The 16,684-nt window shown below is 43.3% G+C and overlaps 1 protein-coding gene across 3 annotated transcripts in view; it reads left to right on the top strand.

The window, feature by feature from the left end:
• LOC133410313 (rho GTPase-activating protein 6-like) overlaps positions 1–16,684 on the top strand; it is an 83,232-nt gene that overhangs the window by 32,679 nt on the left and 33,869 nt on the right. Inside the window, exon 1 of one of the 3 annotated variants that reach the window (XM_061691313.1) lies at positions 4,014–4,365. The exons of the other annotated variants lie outside the window; for them this stretch is intronic. Within the exon in view, the coding sequence (XP_061547297.1) occupies positions 4,252–4,365 (114 nt within the window). The 5' untranslated portion in view covers positions 4,014–4,251. Of the gene's footprint in view, positions 1–4,013; positions 4,366–16,684 lie in introns of those variants that run through there. 3 annotated transcript variants of the gene reach the window in all.

Here is a 16,684-nt window from a genome sequence, read left to right as displayed (position 1 = left end):
TCCCCGTCCCCGCCTGTGTGGAGTTTGCATGTTCTCCCCGTGCCTGCGTGGGTTTTCTCCGGGCACTCCGGTTTCCTCCCACATCCCAAAAACATGCATTAATTGGAGACTCTAAATTGCCCGTAGGCATGACTGTGAGTGCGAATGGTTGTTTGTTTCTATGTGCCCTGTGATTGGCTGGCAACCAGTTCAGGGTGTACCCCGCCTCCTGCCCGATGACAGCTGGGATAGGCTCCAGCACGCCTGCGACCCTAGTGAGGAGAAGCGGCTCAGAAAATGGATGGATAGGCCTTTTTTGCATGTGCTTTACTTTTTATTAGTCTTAATCTGAGCCAGTTCACAGCTGGTAAACAGCCTGTACATACATACCTTTAGCAATATACATTCATTCATAGACATTGTCTATTATTTCCTACCTTGCATTCTGTATACTGTATGTACCTGTAATTAAAGACAGATAATTATTTTATAATCCCCTGAAGAAATTCTCATGTTTATGATTTCAAATCTATGGCAAAAGGGAGAGGACCATGATTGTGCCAACCACACTGCCATGAGCAATGATGATGAGGAGGAAGATGACAGGGTGAGGGTTGGGGGCCTGCCATTGAGGGGTCTTGCACATGGTGCCATTTTAAGATAGCAGGATTATCGTCAGGGGTGCGTATACTGTAAATGGTGCACAAGTGTGCGTGTATCTCTCACTAAACGTTTTGCTTATTTTGATGGGGGGAGCACAGTGAGAGACGGGGCTCGAGTAGTGTTGTCGTTCATTCAAACGAACAAACCTTTTGAGTAAATGTACTGAATGTAATCACTTCATGAATTGATTTGTTTTTTAGTTCAGTGGCAGTCAGTGCTGCACCAGAAACTTCCTGCATATGGCGCCACTCGCGGCGCAGCGACGGGGGCTCATGAGCGGGGAGGGGCTACGATGACGTCTTTACGTGAAACTGGTCCATGGTGCAAAAAATGTGACAAAACAACGGATTGCATGGTGCCATGCTAAAAGTCTTTAAGTGTGGATCTGCCACTGGCTGGCTCTTGGTAGTGATCACTCAACGAGGTACATGCTTAACCGCGCAACCTAACTAGTTATCAAACCGCTGTATTCTGTTTTACTGCGTTAGCATTATTTTCCTTACCCCTATAAACCAATACTAGTGACGGAGCACTACAAATGCCTTTTTATCGTGCTATATTTATTTCTTATGGAGTGATGGTTCATTCGCGACTATTCATTTGTTTTTTTTCTAGATGTTTTATGTGCCAAATTTTCAAATTTAACTTTGGAATTAATTAATTGAAAATAATTAAAGTCATTTCTGTATGTTGTCGGTTTCTGTTTATCAAGCTCTCTATTGATACAAACGTTTTGAAAATAGGATAAACATTACGCAAAATAGAAACTCGGATTCACCAAAATGGTCTCACCGAAAATCTTGACCCCTGTTGACTTAGTCATAAGAAGTTGGCTATAAATTGATGCATTTGCACTGTTTTTAATGATTCGTAACGTTCTCAATATTTAATACAGGAAAATGACTCTTATACAGACTCTTGAAACGATCTCTTGAAACGGTCTCTCTGATTATTCTAGTCTTATGTAAATCCATCCATCCATTTTCTACCGCTTATCCGGGTCGGGTCGCGGGGGCAGTAGCTTTAGCAGGGACGCCCAGACTTCCCTCTCCCCAGCCACTTCATCCAGCTCCAGGAAGAGCCTCGGGAGGCGTTCCCAGGCCAGCCGAAGGACGTAGTCTCTCCAGCGTGTCCTGGGTCGTCCCCGGGGTCTCCTCCCGGTGGGACGTGCCCGGAACACCTCACCGGGGAGGCGTCCAAGAGGCATCCGAATCAGACGCCCCAGCCACCTCATCTGGCTCCTCTCAATGCAGAGGAGCAGCGGCGCTACTCTGAGATCCTCCCGGATGACTGAGCTTCTCACCCTATCTCTAAGGGAGAGCCGAACACCCTGCGGAGGAAACTCATTTTGGCCGCTTGTATCCGGGATCTTGTTCTTTCGGTCACGACCCACAGCTCGTGACCATAGGTGAGGGTAGGAACGTAGATCGACCGGTAAATCGAGAGCTTCGCCTTTCGGCTTAGCTCCTTCTTTACCACAACGGACCGATACAAAGTCCGCATCACTGCAGACGCTGCACCGATCCGCCTGTCGATCTCCCGTTTCATTCTTCCCTCACTTGTGAAAAAGACCCTGTGATACTTGAACTCCTCCACTTGGGGCAGGATCTCATCCCCGACCTGGAGAGGGCATGACACCCTTTTCCGACTGAGGACCATGGTCTCAGATTTGGAGGTGCTGATTCTCATCCCAGCCGCTTCACACTCGGCTGCGAACTGCTCCAGTGAGAGTTGGAGCTCGCAGCTTGATGAAGCCAACAGAACCACCAAGCAGAGATGCAATACTGAGGCCACCAAACCAGAGCCCCTCTTCACCCCCACTATACACAGTGTTGGTGGTGCACTGCTTTCCTCTCCTGAGACGTCGGATGGTGGACCAGAATTTCCTCGAATCCGTCCGGAAGTCTTTCTCCATGGCCTCACCGAACTCCTCCCATACCAGAGTTTTTGCTTCAGCGACCACCAGAGCTGCATTCCGCTTGGCCAGCCGGTACCCATCAGCTGCCTCAGGAGTCCCACAGGCCAAAAAGGCCCGATAGGACTCCTTTTTCAGCTTGACGGCATCCCACACCATTGGTGTCCACCAACGGGTTCGGGGATTGCCACCACGACAGGCCTTATGGCCACAGCTCCGGTCGGCCGCCTCATCAATGGAGGCGCGGAACATGGTCCACTCTGCTGTGTGTGGAGGCGCGTCAGACTATATCTAGTCGGAACTTCTCGACCTCACACACCAGCTCGCGCTCCTTCCCTGCCAGAGAGGTGACATTCCACGTCCCTAGAGCCAGCTTCTGTAGCCAGGGATCGGATCGCCAAGGTCCCCGCCTTCGGCCACCGCCCAGCTCACACTGTACCCGACCCATATGGCCCCTCCCACAGGTGGTGAGCCCATGGGAAGGGGGACCCACATTACCCTTTCGGGCTGTGCCCCATGGATGCAGGCCCGGCCACCAAGCGCTCGCCTTCGAGCTCCACCACCAGGCCTGGCTCCAGTGGGGGGCCCGGTGACCCGCGTCCGGGCAAGGGAAAACGAAGTCCATTGTTTGTCGTCATCATTAGGGGTTTTTGAGCCGTGCTTTGTCTGGTCCCTCACCTCGGACCTGTTTGTCATGGGTGACCCTGCCAGGGGCATAAAGCCCCAGACAACTTAGCTCCTAGGATCACTGGGACACACAAACCCCTCCACCACGACAAGGTGACGGCTCAAGTAGGGGCTTCTGTAAATCAATTAATATGCGTTGGTATGGTATACAGTGGGTCAGGAAACAAATTTGCACCAAGCAACAACCTCTGGTGCTCCTTTGAGAACCAGACCAACATTTTATGTGCATCCCTGACTGTAGTGATTGTATTGCTGCCCAAACATAAGTCCTCCTGACAACTGATCATATTCAGGACGAAACTGAAAAACAACTGAAGAGCATGACATTAATGCTGAAGCATCAGTCACATGCATCATGTGGTTTCTATTTGTTCCACAATGACACCACAGAAAAGCGGATAAGAGTGAGCTCATCTTGGAGTTTTATCGCATTCAATCCGATTTATTGACCTCATAATACTCTTTCTGCATATTAACTGCGGAATTAAGCAAAAGCTGTGCAGTGTTGAAAATGGGACACGTAGTGACGGACGCAGATCGATGAAAACATTGATCACCCATCTTAAATTAAGCATCTTGGACTCCTGTCTCTCATCACCAGCCACAAACACAAAACGCCTTTTCTTCCTGTGGCGTTTGTGATGATAGAAGCCCCCAAATTCTCCCTTGTGTGGCCCGTTATTATCCCACTAACATAACCTATTTCACTCCGCCTTGTCTTCAACTTGATGACACGTAACCCGCTCTTTTCACCGTGAGCCAAATATTATTATGTGCCTGTCGTCTCTTTACTTGCTGATGTGTTTATTTTACTATACAGCCACTCCCAGGGCAAATAGCCCTGGTAAAAAAAAAGAAAAAAGAAAAAAGAAAAAAAAGAAAAGAAAGGAAAAAAAAAAACCCAAAACACAGTTCTGTCTCACTGCGATTTACTAAAGGGAGGTCAAAAACTTCCTTTTCGCTTTGTTCCCAAATTGATAAATGTGTGTTTGTGTCAGCAATCAACCATGTGTCCTCTTAGTCATTGCTGTGTGTATTTAGTCAGGCTGTGTGTATTTACACTGATCACAAGTTTTCTGAAGCATATTTTGAGCCGGACAGAGGAGCTAGCAGACATGATGGTAAGACTCTGAATGTTTTCTTGCCTCTAAAATCGGTTCATTTTCAAAGCAGATGCAGAAGCGACAATCTATAAGGGTTTATATGTCACGTGACCCCCTTCGTATTTATTGACTGGGTTCATGAAGTCGTTGCAGCTGTGGCACAACTGCGTTACGCTGCAGGGAGAAGGTTTAAGAGTGCCTCTTGGCGTTCCATATTCATCACTACTAGCTCGTCATGGCAACACCGCCCATCCCTCGTTTTCTTCACCAGAACCTGTCGCATGAGGGTGCAGTGGGGTGGGGTTGAGCAGTGCTTGTTTTATTATCAACAACCAAAAAGAAGTCCAGCCTCCTCGAGAATTGTCTTTTTATGGAGTTGTAGGAAGGCTGCAGGAAGAAAAAAACTGATCAGGGATGCACAGAGGTATAAAGTTCTCAAGAGGGTTGCATGTTAAGTTCTTATCCCTGTTCGAAAAATAAGTTCCTGTTTCAACAGAGATTGTTGGTCAGTGAGATCGAAAAACAGGTTAGCCATGTTTCCTGCCTTTTTGTTTTCTTTGAGACATGAAGTTGTTGCTTTTTGAACTGTAGGAACCTCTCATCGTGCAATTGGTTCATTTGTCAATGATGCTAGAGCAACAGGCGTGCATTGTGCAGCCAAAGCAGAAATTGACCTGATCACAGCATTCAGTGGAGGGATCCCTGCTCTGGGTTTCATCACCATGACCATGATGCACTTCACTCTCGCTGTCCTGAGCAGCTCAGCCACACCCAAATTTGCCTCAGCTGTGAAATGTCAGAGTATTGCCTTTCCACATCTGGCACTTTCATGAATCAAAGTGCATATTGATCCAAAAATGACCTCAGTGACATGCACAACATTTCTCCACAAATTCCAGAAACAGTAACTTAAAGTTGTCTTAGTGTGAAAAATTTCCAACTCAATAAGGGCAGGTGTCACGGATCATCTGCTTAACTGCTTCAATGTGTTTGCTGGCCAAAGGTCATGGAGTAAAACTTCTATCATTGCTCATGCTCATCTGAAGCCCCAATTGCGTGATCTCTGCTAAGTAATTGGAAATTTTATTATATTCATAAATCTGCCGCTTTATGAAAGTCCCATCTTGGCTACATACTGCATTCTTACATTAAAAAGTAATTTATCTCCTCACACCCGCAGTCTGCATCACTTAGCAGGGACTGAATAAATATTTTGTAAGGGGGTGTGTTTATGGAGGGGGGGGCTGGCGAGGGACTGTTACTGTTGTGGGCCTTGCTTTGTTTTGTCTTGTGGTTAGGTGCAATAATGTTAGCTAGAAGCATGCAGTCAACTCAAGCTGACATTAATGACATTAATGCCTGGTCTGACAGACTGCTATTATAATTCATGAATTAGCAAACATCAATTTTGGACTAGATTTCCTCCGTATTTACTTGATAGTTTTTGGTTCTGATTGCTTCATGCCAGGTAGTTGGTAAATCTGTGCTGAGGGTTGCAGCAAAACACACCAAAAGATCTCCCTAGAATATTTGAACTGCGACACGCATACTTTCCGCCTTTTGCGCCGGCGCAATATCACAAGTTTAAGATTTACAGCACGTGCTGTAGCGCAGGGTGCAGTGGATGCAGACTTTCCGGTATGCCTGGGGGCATGTTGTACATGCATTATTTACGTGTCAATTGTAAAGTTAGACGTTGTTTTATATTTCTGTATGTATTAATAGTTGTCTTGGTGTTTTACTCACCTGTCAGTTTTCATTTTTGTTGTGTTGTACGGTAAGTGTAGGTTGTGCTCTCTTTACTGACTCCCTGCTCATTTCATTGTGTGTAGATAGTGTGCATGAGCCACTATCTTACTATCAGTACTGCACAGTAACTGTATGCAGCGGGGGCGGGGGCTAAATAGCTATATGGCTTGTTCCCAGTGTCGGTACCCTGGCAAGATAGAATATATAAGCGGTAACAGGTTGGTGGGCAGATATCTTACTTCGATGATGGATAAATACTGCTGGACGGAGGGTGAATTGCTTAAGGTAAAATGCTGACATTTTTTTATCCAGCAAATTAGTTCAGTGCGTTGTTCAAGCTGGCTTACATCCCACTGTACTAGCAACTCACTATCTGACCTCACAGGTAAACACAAGACTAGACTATACCCAACGCAAGATGACATTTAAACAACGGTAACTTTAGACCTGTTCTCATCAAGTATATACATACGTACAGTACATACTGTAAACAATATTTTGCCATGAAACTACACAAAAGAAAATACAGAAAGGTTTTGAACACGTCATAGAAAGTCCATCCATCCATCCATTTTCAACACCGCTTATTCTGGTTAGGGTCACAGGAGCCTATCCCAGCTGACATCAGGTGAAAGGCGGACTACACCCTGAACTGGTCGCCAGTCAGTCTCGGGCACATATAGACATGGACATCCATTCGCACTCACATTCACACCACCACTGAGTGGGAACTGAACCCACACTGCCTGCACCAAAGTCAGGCGAGTGTACCACTACACCATCAGTGCCTTCATAGAAAATCCATCCATCCATTTTCTGAGCCGCTTCTCCTCACTAGGGTCACGGGCGTGCTGGAGCCTATCCCAGCTGTCATCGGGCAGGAGGCGGGGTACACCCTGAACTGGTTGCCAGCCAATCGCAGGGCACATAGAAACAAACAACCATTCGCACTCACAGTCACGCCTACGGGCAATTTAGAGTCTCCAATTAATGCATGTTTTTGGGATGTGGGAGGAAACCGGAGTGCCCGGAGAAAACCCACGCAGGCACGGGGAGAACATGCAAACTCCACACAGGCGGGGCCGGGGATTGAACCTTCTTCGACAGTAACTTAAACAAAATTTGAACAACCTATTATCCTTGTCTTTTGATTTCAATACTAGTTATCCCTCAATTTGTTGTGTAATGGTAATAATGTTTTGGTGATGATTAAATCTTTATATGGCTTCACTGTTCTAACGGCCCTCTGAGGGAAATCATTATGACAATGTGGTCCAAGACAAAAAAGAGTTTGACACCCCTGTGTTAGAGGAACTGCAGCATGTGACAAATAATAAAACCAGATGGAACAAGAAAGAAGTGACATTTCCTGTCTAAGCGTTTTTCAGGAAAAACAAAAGGACACAAATTTAAGAACGATACAGATTTTTCTTCATGAAAAGCACACACTGATTGGGTTACATATATAATTACTTAGCATGCATATATTTGCATGTAGAGCAAACACAAGTATGGTGTGTGTGTGTGTGTGTGTGTGTGTGCACGTGTGTGTGTGTCAGTGTGACCCATGAGTTCAAGAGGCCATTGACTAAGACTGGATTAGCTGCTCTCAAGGCTTCCACTGGAATGTAAGGATCAACAGTGCTCATGCACACACACGTACACTCATTTTTTGTGTTGCACTGAAACACTCACTATTTACGTATCAGTCTATTACAGTCCATTAATGCTACTTGCTCTTGGGAGGACAGTTCTAAAAGGTCCAGCAATGTTAGAGACATTTTCATGCATTTATTAATTGAGTTAACAATATATTAATTAATATTGTGAGGCATGTCTACCTCACAAAAATAATGGGTGGGGGGTGAGTGGTGTTGACTTTTATTTCATGCCTTTCTTTGTTCAGTTTACATGTCTAAAAACATGTATGGTAACTATGTATGGTATGCTCACTGAAGACTAAATTGCCTGTGTATATTATGTGAATGGTTGGGCTACATGCAACAGTCCTTTCATTGAGTGGTGATCAGTCAAGGATGTACCCCACCTCCTACCGGAAGTCAGCTGGGATGGGCTTCACCTTCTGATTTGGAAATGGTCAGAAAGGTGCAAGATTTATTACTGCAGCTGTATTTACAGTGGTGTAGAACTGTACTGTAATGAGAACTGTTTCTTTTTAATCCCTCCCTTGGCTGAATAAGGTTACCAAAATATTTTGAATTTTTTTTTTCTAAGTAGGCACGTTGAACGACTGGTTAGAGCGTCTGCCTCACAGTTCTGAGGACTGGGGTTCAATCCCCGGCCCCGCCTGTGTGGAGTTTGCATGTTTTCCCCGTGCCTGAGTGGGTTTTCTCCGCAAAGGTTGCCTGCTTAATTTGTCCCACGTTTTCATATCGCTTCATAACAAACACAGTCCTGTGAAAAGTTTTTAATAACTTTTTTTATGGAGCTAGCAAACCTAACAAATCTATCTATCTATCGATCGATCGATCAATCTAATCTTATAACATAGCCATATGAAGATACTGTCTGTGCAATGTTAGAAAGCCCACACTCCTTTAAAGAGGATTGTATAGGAACAAACTCCATATCATTAAAATAAAGCTCAATAATTGCAGTAGTAATGATTTGTCCATGTTCTGTTTGGGACTATGACTTTAAATAGGTAAATAGTTTTTTTCGCTCCTAAATAATTTGCCAAACAGTGTGAATAATCATAAACGATACTTTTATATGGTAGTGGTACACTTATGGATTGAGGAGTATCTGTAACATTTGCACAACCAACATTGTCCCAGATGATCGCACTACTCGTCACTTTAAACCGCATACACTCCTTGAAGTCTCAGCGCCCTTTGCACAATGGTCATCGCACCGGACTATTGCAATATTAGTCGTTTGAACTGCTCTAAGTGCTAGAGGACTCTGCATCTTTTTGCTCAATTGTTTTTTGTCAATGTCTTTATGTCTCCAAAGTGTTCTGTAAATTGACTGTCTGTTGTACTAGAGCGGCTCCAACTACCGGAGACAAATTCCTTGTGTGTTTTGGACATACTTGGCAAATAAAGATGATTCTGATGGAATTGTTTTTAGATGATTGACAATATGGTTGTGGTAATGCTCAAAATTAAGTGGTTTCCCAGGGGAAGAGGGTCAGGAGCCCTCACTGTAAAAACTGGCCTCTCTGAGTCGAAAAAATGATAAAATAAACGTAAAGCCTTTTTTTTATTTTGTTAAGTTTTTATTTAATTTACCTGTTTTGTCTGCAGTGCTTGTTGCAGACAAACTTCTTGTTCACAGTAAAATACTTTGCAAATATCGTATCTCGAGTCACTATCAATCTTTACGTCATATGACATGGTCATGCTGTACCTTCTCAAAAACATAGTGCGACCAAATCACGTGCTGGTGAGAGCAACTGAAGAAGTTGCTCGCACCAGTGCTACTAGTGCGAAGGTTAGTGTAGAGCCCTGCAACATACTTACACTTTAGCCTATTTTGAAGGGTAACTACAGTATAAGGAGGCCTTTAGTCACATGCTGTGATGACGTGCTCAGTATGCCCCTTGGGTCTACATACCATCTACGCGGCCGCCTTCTTGATCGATTTTGCAGCATAATTAAACGTATCATCTGGTCATCTCGGTCCATTTGTTCTAACAGACACTATTCCATGTTTGCCGTTGTTGTTGCTTTGTTCCTTGTTACGGAAAGGAAAGTAAAAACGTTTACCGGAAATGGCCAAAAAATGCAGCGGAAACGCCACCCTGTGGTGTCCTAGCCAATACCAGCCATAGCGACACCCCCGACTTGGAGATGAACTGCAGTAATTTTCAAAACTGTGCACGTGGGTTGCGCTCGAGTATAAAGGCAAACTGAGCGCAGGATAGCCGCAGTGACGTCAGCACGGTCGCCGCCCGCACAAGTATAAAGAAGCCTTAAATCGGACCAATCACGAGAGATGATATCCGTGGCATTCTACGCGCAGCAACAATTTTTGCCGTGTGCGCGTCAAGTGACGCATTGGGGCCGCACAGGGGCCAGGCAGGCCAATGCGTCGGTCACGTGATACAATACGGGCGTTGTCGGCCGCGCGAGCACGGGAGTATAAAGAGGCCTTTAAGCATACAAGAACCTGACCGGGTATTTTTTTTGGGCGATGTCATGCTCTGCCACACTACTTGACAAGTGTAAGTCGGCAGCTTGGTGATAAAATACTGCAACCCCAAGTGAGGGTACAGGCTCTGCTCCCGCTCATAGAAGCAATCACCTGGCTGCCTCGCAAGGTGGAAGAGGAGCTGGCCAACCGCTGTCAGGAACACACTGGTGAGGTCCAGCCCACTGGTTGTTCGGTGAGGCCATGGAGAAAGACGTCCGGATGGGTTCGAGGAAATTCTGGTCCACCATCCGACGTCTCAGGAGAGGAAAGCAGTGCACCACCAACACTGTGTATAGTGGGGGTGCAGAGGGGCTCCGGTTTGGTGGCCTCAGTATTGCATCTCTGCTTTTTGCTGATGATGTGGTTCTGTTGGCTTCATCAAGCTGCGAGCTCCAACTCTCACTGGAGCAGTTCGCAGCCGAGTGTGAAGCGGCTGGGATGAGATGAGAGAATTGCTTGAATGTTGTTGATATGTTGTGATTAGGTCTGCAACAACAAATCGATAAAAATCTATAATTAAAAGCGTTGGCAATGAATTTCATGATCGATTTGTGTCACGGGATTATTATGTTAGTCACCCGCTGCGTCGCGTGATCACTATGTCAGCCACCGGGTGTGTCACATGATGCCTGCTGCCATAAAATACCACAAGGGCTAAGTGCGGTGAAAGTACAGCCATATGGATAACGGGGGCAGTGTTTTTTTTTTATATATATTTTTTAAAGTTATTTTTTAAACAAGGCTGCGACTGAGACCGTGATCTAAAGTGTTCGATCATATCGCTCTACACAATGTGGACATTGTGTTGCTTGCAAGCTTTGCAAAACACGACACGGGAGCACCACGGGCATGACACAGCACTTGGCTACGGCATTTGGGAAGAGACAAACTAGCGAATCATGATAACTGTTTTTTTCCACCGATACCGTTAACCAATAACGTCTGGGTTCTCCAAGCCAATACAGATACCGATAACTAGGGGTGTAACGATTCGTTTTCACAACGATTCGATTCAAATCACGATTTGTGGTTGGCGATTTGATTCAAGAACGATATTGGTTCATCGAAAATGATACAATCTAAAATATGGATTGAAATCGATTTTAGTAACTTTGTTTTGCCAAATATTTAACCAGTGTGATTGTGAAATAAATACCTGGATATTGGACAGTATTTCCTAAATTACTTTCGTTTCTTGTAAAGGTATCAGGTAAAATTAATTATGTCCCGGTCCAACTTTTTCACTTTCGATCCCATACCGATATTGCAGCCTTAAGTTTTGGCCTATACCGATATCGGTCCGATCCGATTTCAGGAATAATCATACAAAATTGACTTATTTTTTTAGTATGGAATGTTAGAAAAGTCTCGAATTGATATTACTCAAACAGAGAACAATAATTAGCAACAGTAGGTATGAGAAAAACTGCCCCGTTTATTATTAACCAATGGGTTACATAAACTGCTCTGCACATCTTGACCTGTGAGGGGGAGTGTCGTGCACACAATGAGATAAGCACTTGCAGTAACAAAGAAAGTAGAAGAAGTCACCATCAAATATTGTTTTTCACACCATTTGTCACGGTCGGGTTTTTGTGGTGTTGGAAGGCAAGACAAAATGTAGAGGACCCAAGTGGAAGGAAGCAGGGAGGCAAGGCGGGAGTGCAGGAATATCAAAAAATGTTTTCATCAAGGCGGTAATGCTGAATTAACAAATGTCCAAAAATCTCAATAAAAAGTAAAAAAGAACAATGGGGGACAAATAACTCACTACTACAAGACAGGACCAGGAAACATGACATGAGACAAGACTACCTTTGACATTCAACATACAACAATGAACCGACAAGCACTGAAAGAAACCAGGGAACTCAATGAGCACACAAGACATGAACAACATGGGACACACGAAATCATGAAACAAAACTAAACATAATCTAAACTAAACCACAGACCATGACAAGAGTATTGTTATTATGCCTGTTAGTATGCAATTATACAGCGTTTTTGTACCAATATTCATTATTTCGACAGATATAAGTGCGCGAGTTCAATGCTAATTTTTGTTAGCTCATCATAGTGTTTTTCATTCATTTTGTGTTAGGTTTGAGCTCGCAATATTTGTGAACAAAAACGAAGAAAGATACAAAGTATGTGATGTATTAGAACATTTAATAGGTGTAATTATTTTGTAATGTGTGCTTAGTTTTACAGTGAACTTCAGCTAGAGTGTCAATAAACGACTTTAGGGAAGCAACATTCACTCTTACTCCTTGCTGCTATGGTAGCACCTGTTGTTGTGATCACGTGGGCTCTGCATTCCGTCTGGGCGCTGATGGATAGAAGTGCTTGAGCAGAGTCTTGACTGAACTGCTTGTATAAGAGTGGATTTTAGATCCAGTCTGTTCCGATCCGATACTCGTTTTTTTTTTGCTGACATCGGACCGATTTTCCAATCTCAAAGATTGGATCGACAGCCCTAAAAGTTAATTATGAATGTAATAAACAAGCATTAATGGCAAATGCATTTATTTACTTCATTTGAATAAAGTGCAAGTCACATCTCTTCAGGTTGGATCAACTAATTAGTAGGTTTACCGGGTACTTCTGATTTTATTTTTCAACAGAAATAATACAAATGTTAAGAATAAACACTGTAATTGAACAAAAAATACATAATGTTCAAATGTTCTAATCATACTTATTACTACCCATTCACTTTCTGTCACAATGTGTGCAGTAGTGGTTACGTGGCTCTGAGTAGGTTGTGATGTGCAACTACATGCCGTGTTAGTGTTTTACTGAAGTATGGCTGTGATGGAATTTCGTGTTCACCAACCTTTTAGCTTGTGTGCTGTCATTAGGCTTTACACGATCATGAGTTTTGGGGCCGATCACCGATCACCGATCAGCGAGTTTAAAAAAAAATGATAACCAATCACCGATCCGATCACAAGATGGAGGAATGTGTCAATTTAAATGACCTGTTCATTTACTGTATATACTTGTGTACTTAATTGCTCAAAAAATTATATTTACAATAAAGAATGTATCTTTGTTACTCTATTTATGCCAGTGAGGCATAGTGACAGACAGAACAAATGAATGGTCTTCTATTAGATGGCAGGAAGTCAATACGGCTCGCTTCACTCTTGTTGTCGTCGCCACGGTAACGAGTGTATCCGGTCGCATTTGAGTTGACAAGATAAAGCCCAATGATCGTAAAAAACGGGATGTGGTGGTATCGGAATACATGATTTTATTGTAGTAGTCTGACAGTGCAATCGTGAAAGAGCAAATTTGTCTTGTAGTCTGATCCGGGCATTAGGCGTTTTCTGTCTCAGACGTGTTGTCTGTCCCACACCGCCGACGTTTTTTTTTTTTTTTTTTTTTTTAAATAACTTCATTAGCCGTCAGATATTTACAGTACTACGTCAAAAGACATGCGACAAGGCTAAAAATAAACTAGCTTCTGGATTCAAATATACTGTGCATGCAGCAACGCGGACTTAATGTCTTTCTCGGAGCCGATCGTCATTGATCGGATCGGCGAATAATGACCTTATGATCGAATTAAGCCGATCAGCCGATGAGCATAAAAGGCTAAATATCAGCCCGAGCAAATCGGTGTAAAGTCAAGCTGTCATGAGGAAAACCTGCTTGAAATGTCTCACAAATTGATGTTTGCCGCTTGCTTCTTCTTGGTTCCTGGTGATTGTACAGCAATTTCGTAGCTTCAAGTTCTTATATTACTTTTATTCACTGACTTGTTGAGGACCGCGGTCAGAAAACAGTTTTTTTAATGTCCATCATGTTTCCTCCTCGATGGTTTTTGAGTACTGCAAAACCAAAATGCGTCCAAAGTTTTTTTTGTTTTAAGATTCGTGGACATTCACCTTTGTTTTGTGCTGTGCTCCTTTGCTGCACTTGCACATGCGCATCTCCCATGTGCTCTTGCGCAGATCATGGAGTATGTGGTTTGCTACTTAGACTGGCCCACTCAGTAGCGCCATAAAAAAAATCTACACTGTTTGATACTCCCATGATCCCCTGCGACGTCACAGACTCGAAAACTTAATCGAGTAATCCTTAACGTTTTTATCATTAAAAGTACTAAAAACGCACACACAAACACACACACACAGACATCCATAAATCCAATGCATTATTGTAGGAATCTAAATTGATACAGGGATAGAATGAATGATACTGCGCTTGTTATCGGTTCAGTTTTTGGAGTATTGTAGCAAAGAGTGCGATGTGATTTTCCCCAATAGTTATCTGTCCGATTGTTATCGTACGCCCACAACATGTGTGACATTACCTAATGAATTTAAACAGAAATACTTGAAAAATGTATAAACAAAAAAGAAAAGAAAAAAAGGATTGGTGTTAAGAATGTGATATTTATTGTTTATTGTTCTGACAGCATAGGTTCCTTTTAAACAACACAAAATAAGACAGAGCGGACAAAACAATCTGTTTGTGTGCAGTTAATAAAAAAATAAATAAATATATATATATATATATATATATATATATATATTTGGCAGATACTGTATAGCATACATTTGTATGTTTTTGTGCGTTGGTCCATGGCCTATTGTCTATTATTATTTGACATCAGCATTTATTTTATTCTGTAATGATTCATAATTTATTACATTAACAGTTCACTTTTCACTTTTGTTTGTGCACTTTTCTGCACTGTCAATTTGAAATGTCCTGTGTTTGCATAAAGGGGTGGAATTTATTTTTTTCATCCAATTCGTGGATTAATTGAAAAAGAAATCAACAGATTAATCATCCATCCATCCATCCATTTTCTGAGCCGCTTCTCCTCACTAGGGTCGCGGGCGTGCTGGAGCCTATCCCAGCTATCATCGGGCAGGAGGCAGTGTACACCCTGAACAGGTTGCCAGCCAATCGCAGGGCACATACAAACAAACAACCATTCGCACTCACATTCACACCTACGGGCAATTTAGAGTCTTCAATTAACCTAGCAAGCATGTTTTTGGGATGTGGGAGGAAACCGGAGTGCCCGGAGAAAACCCACGCAGGCACGGGGAGAACATGCAAACTCCACACAGGCGGGGCCGGGGATTGAACCCGGGTCCTCAGAAGTGTGAGGCGGATGCTCTAACCAGTCGTTCACCGTGCATCAATCATTATTAAAATAATCGTTAGTTGCACCCCTTGTAAACATTTGGCATTTAAAAAATGTTTACACGAGTGGAAAACTTCTCCTTGCCGCCTCTCATTTTGCCTGCGGTACGCTTGCACTGCTTTGCATGCACACTGTTTGCACCTGCCTTTTAGAAGCAGCGTTTAAAGAAGCAAAATCAGACAGCGCAAACAATCTCAAATTTGATAAATAACATTGTGTGTGCGAAATTACTTGTCTACCTAATCTTGGTTGCGCCTAGTTAGTAGATCAACTTCCACATCTGTATTCGTGCTTAATCATGTTTGTGCCCGTTTCTGCACCTGCAAATGTTGAATAAATCAGGCCCATTGTGTTCGACATGAGAGGTTCCAGTCTAAATGCATGGTGAGCATGTTTTGGCTTCTTTTTTTTCTGTGGCATAGTCAGTAAATATGTCACAACACATGTGCCAAAGTCAACAATATATTTGTTATGCCTAAAAATTATTCAGATGCAACATTGGCTTGCCATGAAGAGAACCACATTTCTTTTGCTAGCATGGTGACGCGAGATGGTATTTATTTTAGTGGATTATGATAATGTTGGAACAGTCCAGACACCTCGTGTGTTTTGTTCGACTAGCGACAGCATTATCTTGGTGGTTAAGAACTGTTTATTCCGCTACATTACAAATTTAGGGTGAGCCATGGGGCAAAACAACAAAACTTCCTGCTGCTCTAAGTTGTTGAGAGATGCTGTCGTTTGACCACGGCTCAGGTTTAACACTGTCATCTCCACCAACAACAACATCCGATTTGGCGGAGTGGACCAGCGTGGTATAATCCCGCAACTCTTTAACTACCACATAGGATGAACAAGAAATTTATTTGGGAGGGAGGTGGGGGATGTGGCACCCATGCGGAAAATAGAGTCTTAAAGAGACTTTTTTTCTGATCCTGCTGTGTTAAATGGATACGGTGGAAGAAGATCAGAAGGGGGAATTGCAGGGGAATGTGATTTACTTTTGTTGGCTCATGTTTCTGCCACTGCAGTGTAATATAAACTAAAATTCCTTAATATGATTAACATATGCTTTAAATGAGTGGGGAAAAAAACTGTGCTACTAGGATCCCTAAACAGAAGGCAGAAGCGATATGTGACGTTATGAAGTCACTCACACAAAATGTCACTGTTTTAAATGAAAAATTAATAGTGGCAATGCTAAGAGATACTCGAAGGCTATGTGCACACATCCACAAATATTTTAATGAAGACATTTTC

The sequence above is a fragment of the Phycodurus eques genome, chromosome 1, assembly GCF_024500275.1.
Source record: "Phycodurus eques isolate BA_2022a chromosome 1, UOR_Pequ_1.1, whole genome shotgun sequence".
NCBI classification, from domain to species: Eukaryota; Metazoa; Chordata; class Actinopteri; order Syngnathiformes; family Syngnathidae; genus Phycodurus; species Phycodurus eques.
Note: the sequence above shows the minus strand (reverse complement) of the source record. Positions and strands in the feature narration are given on the sequence as shown.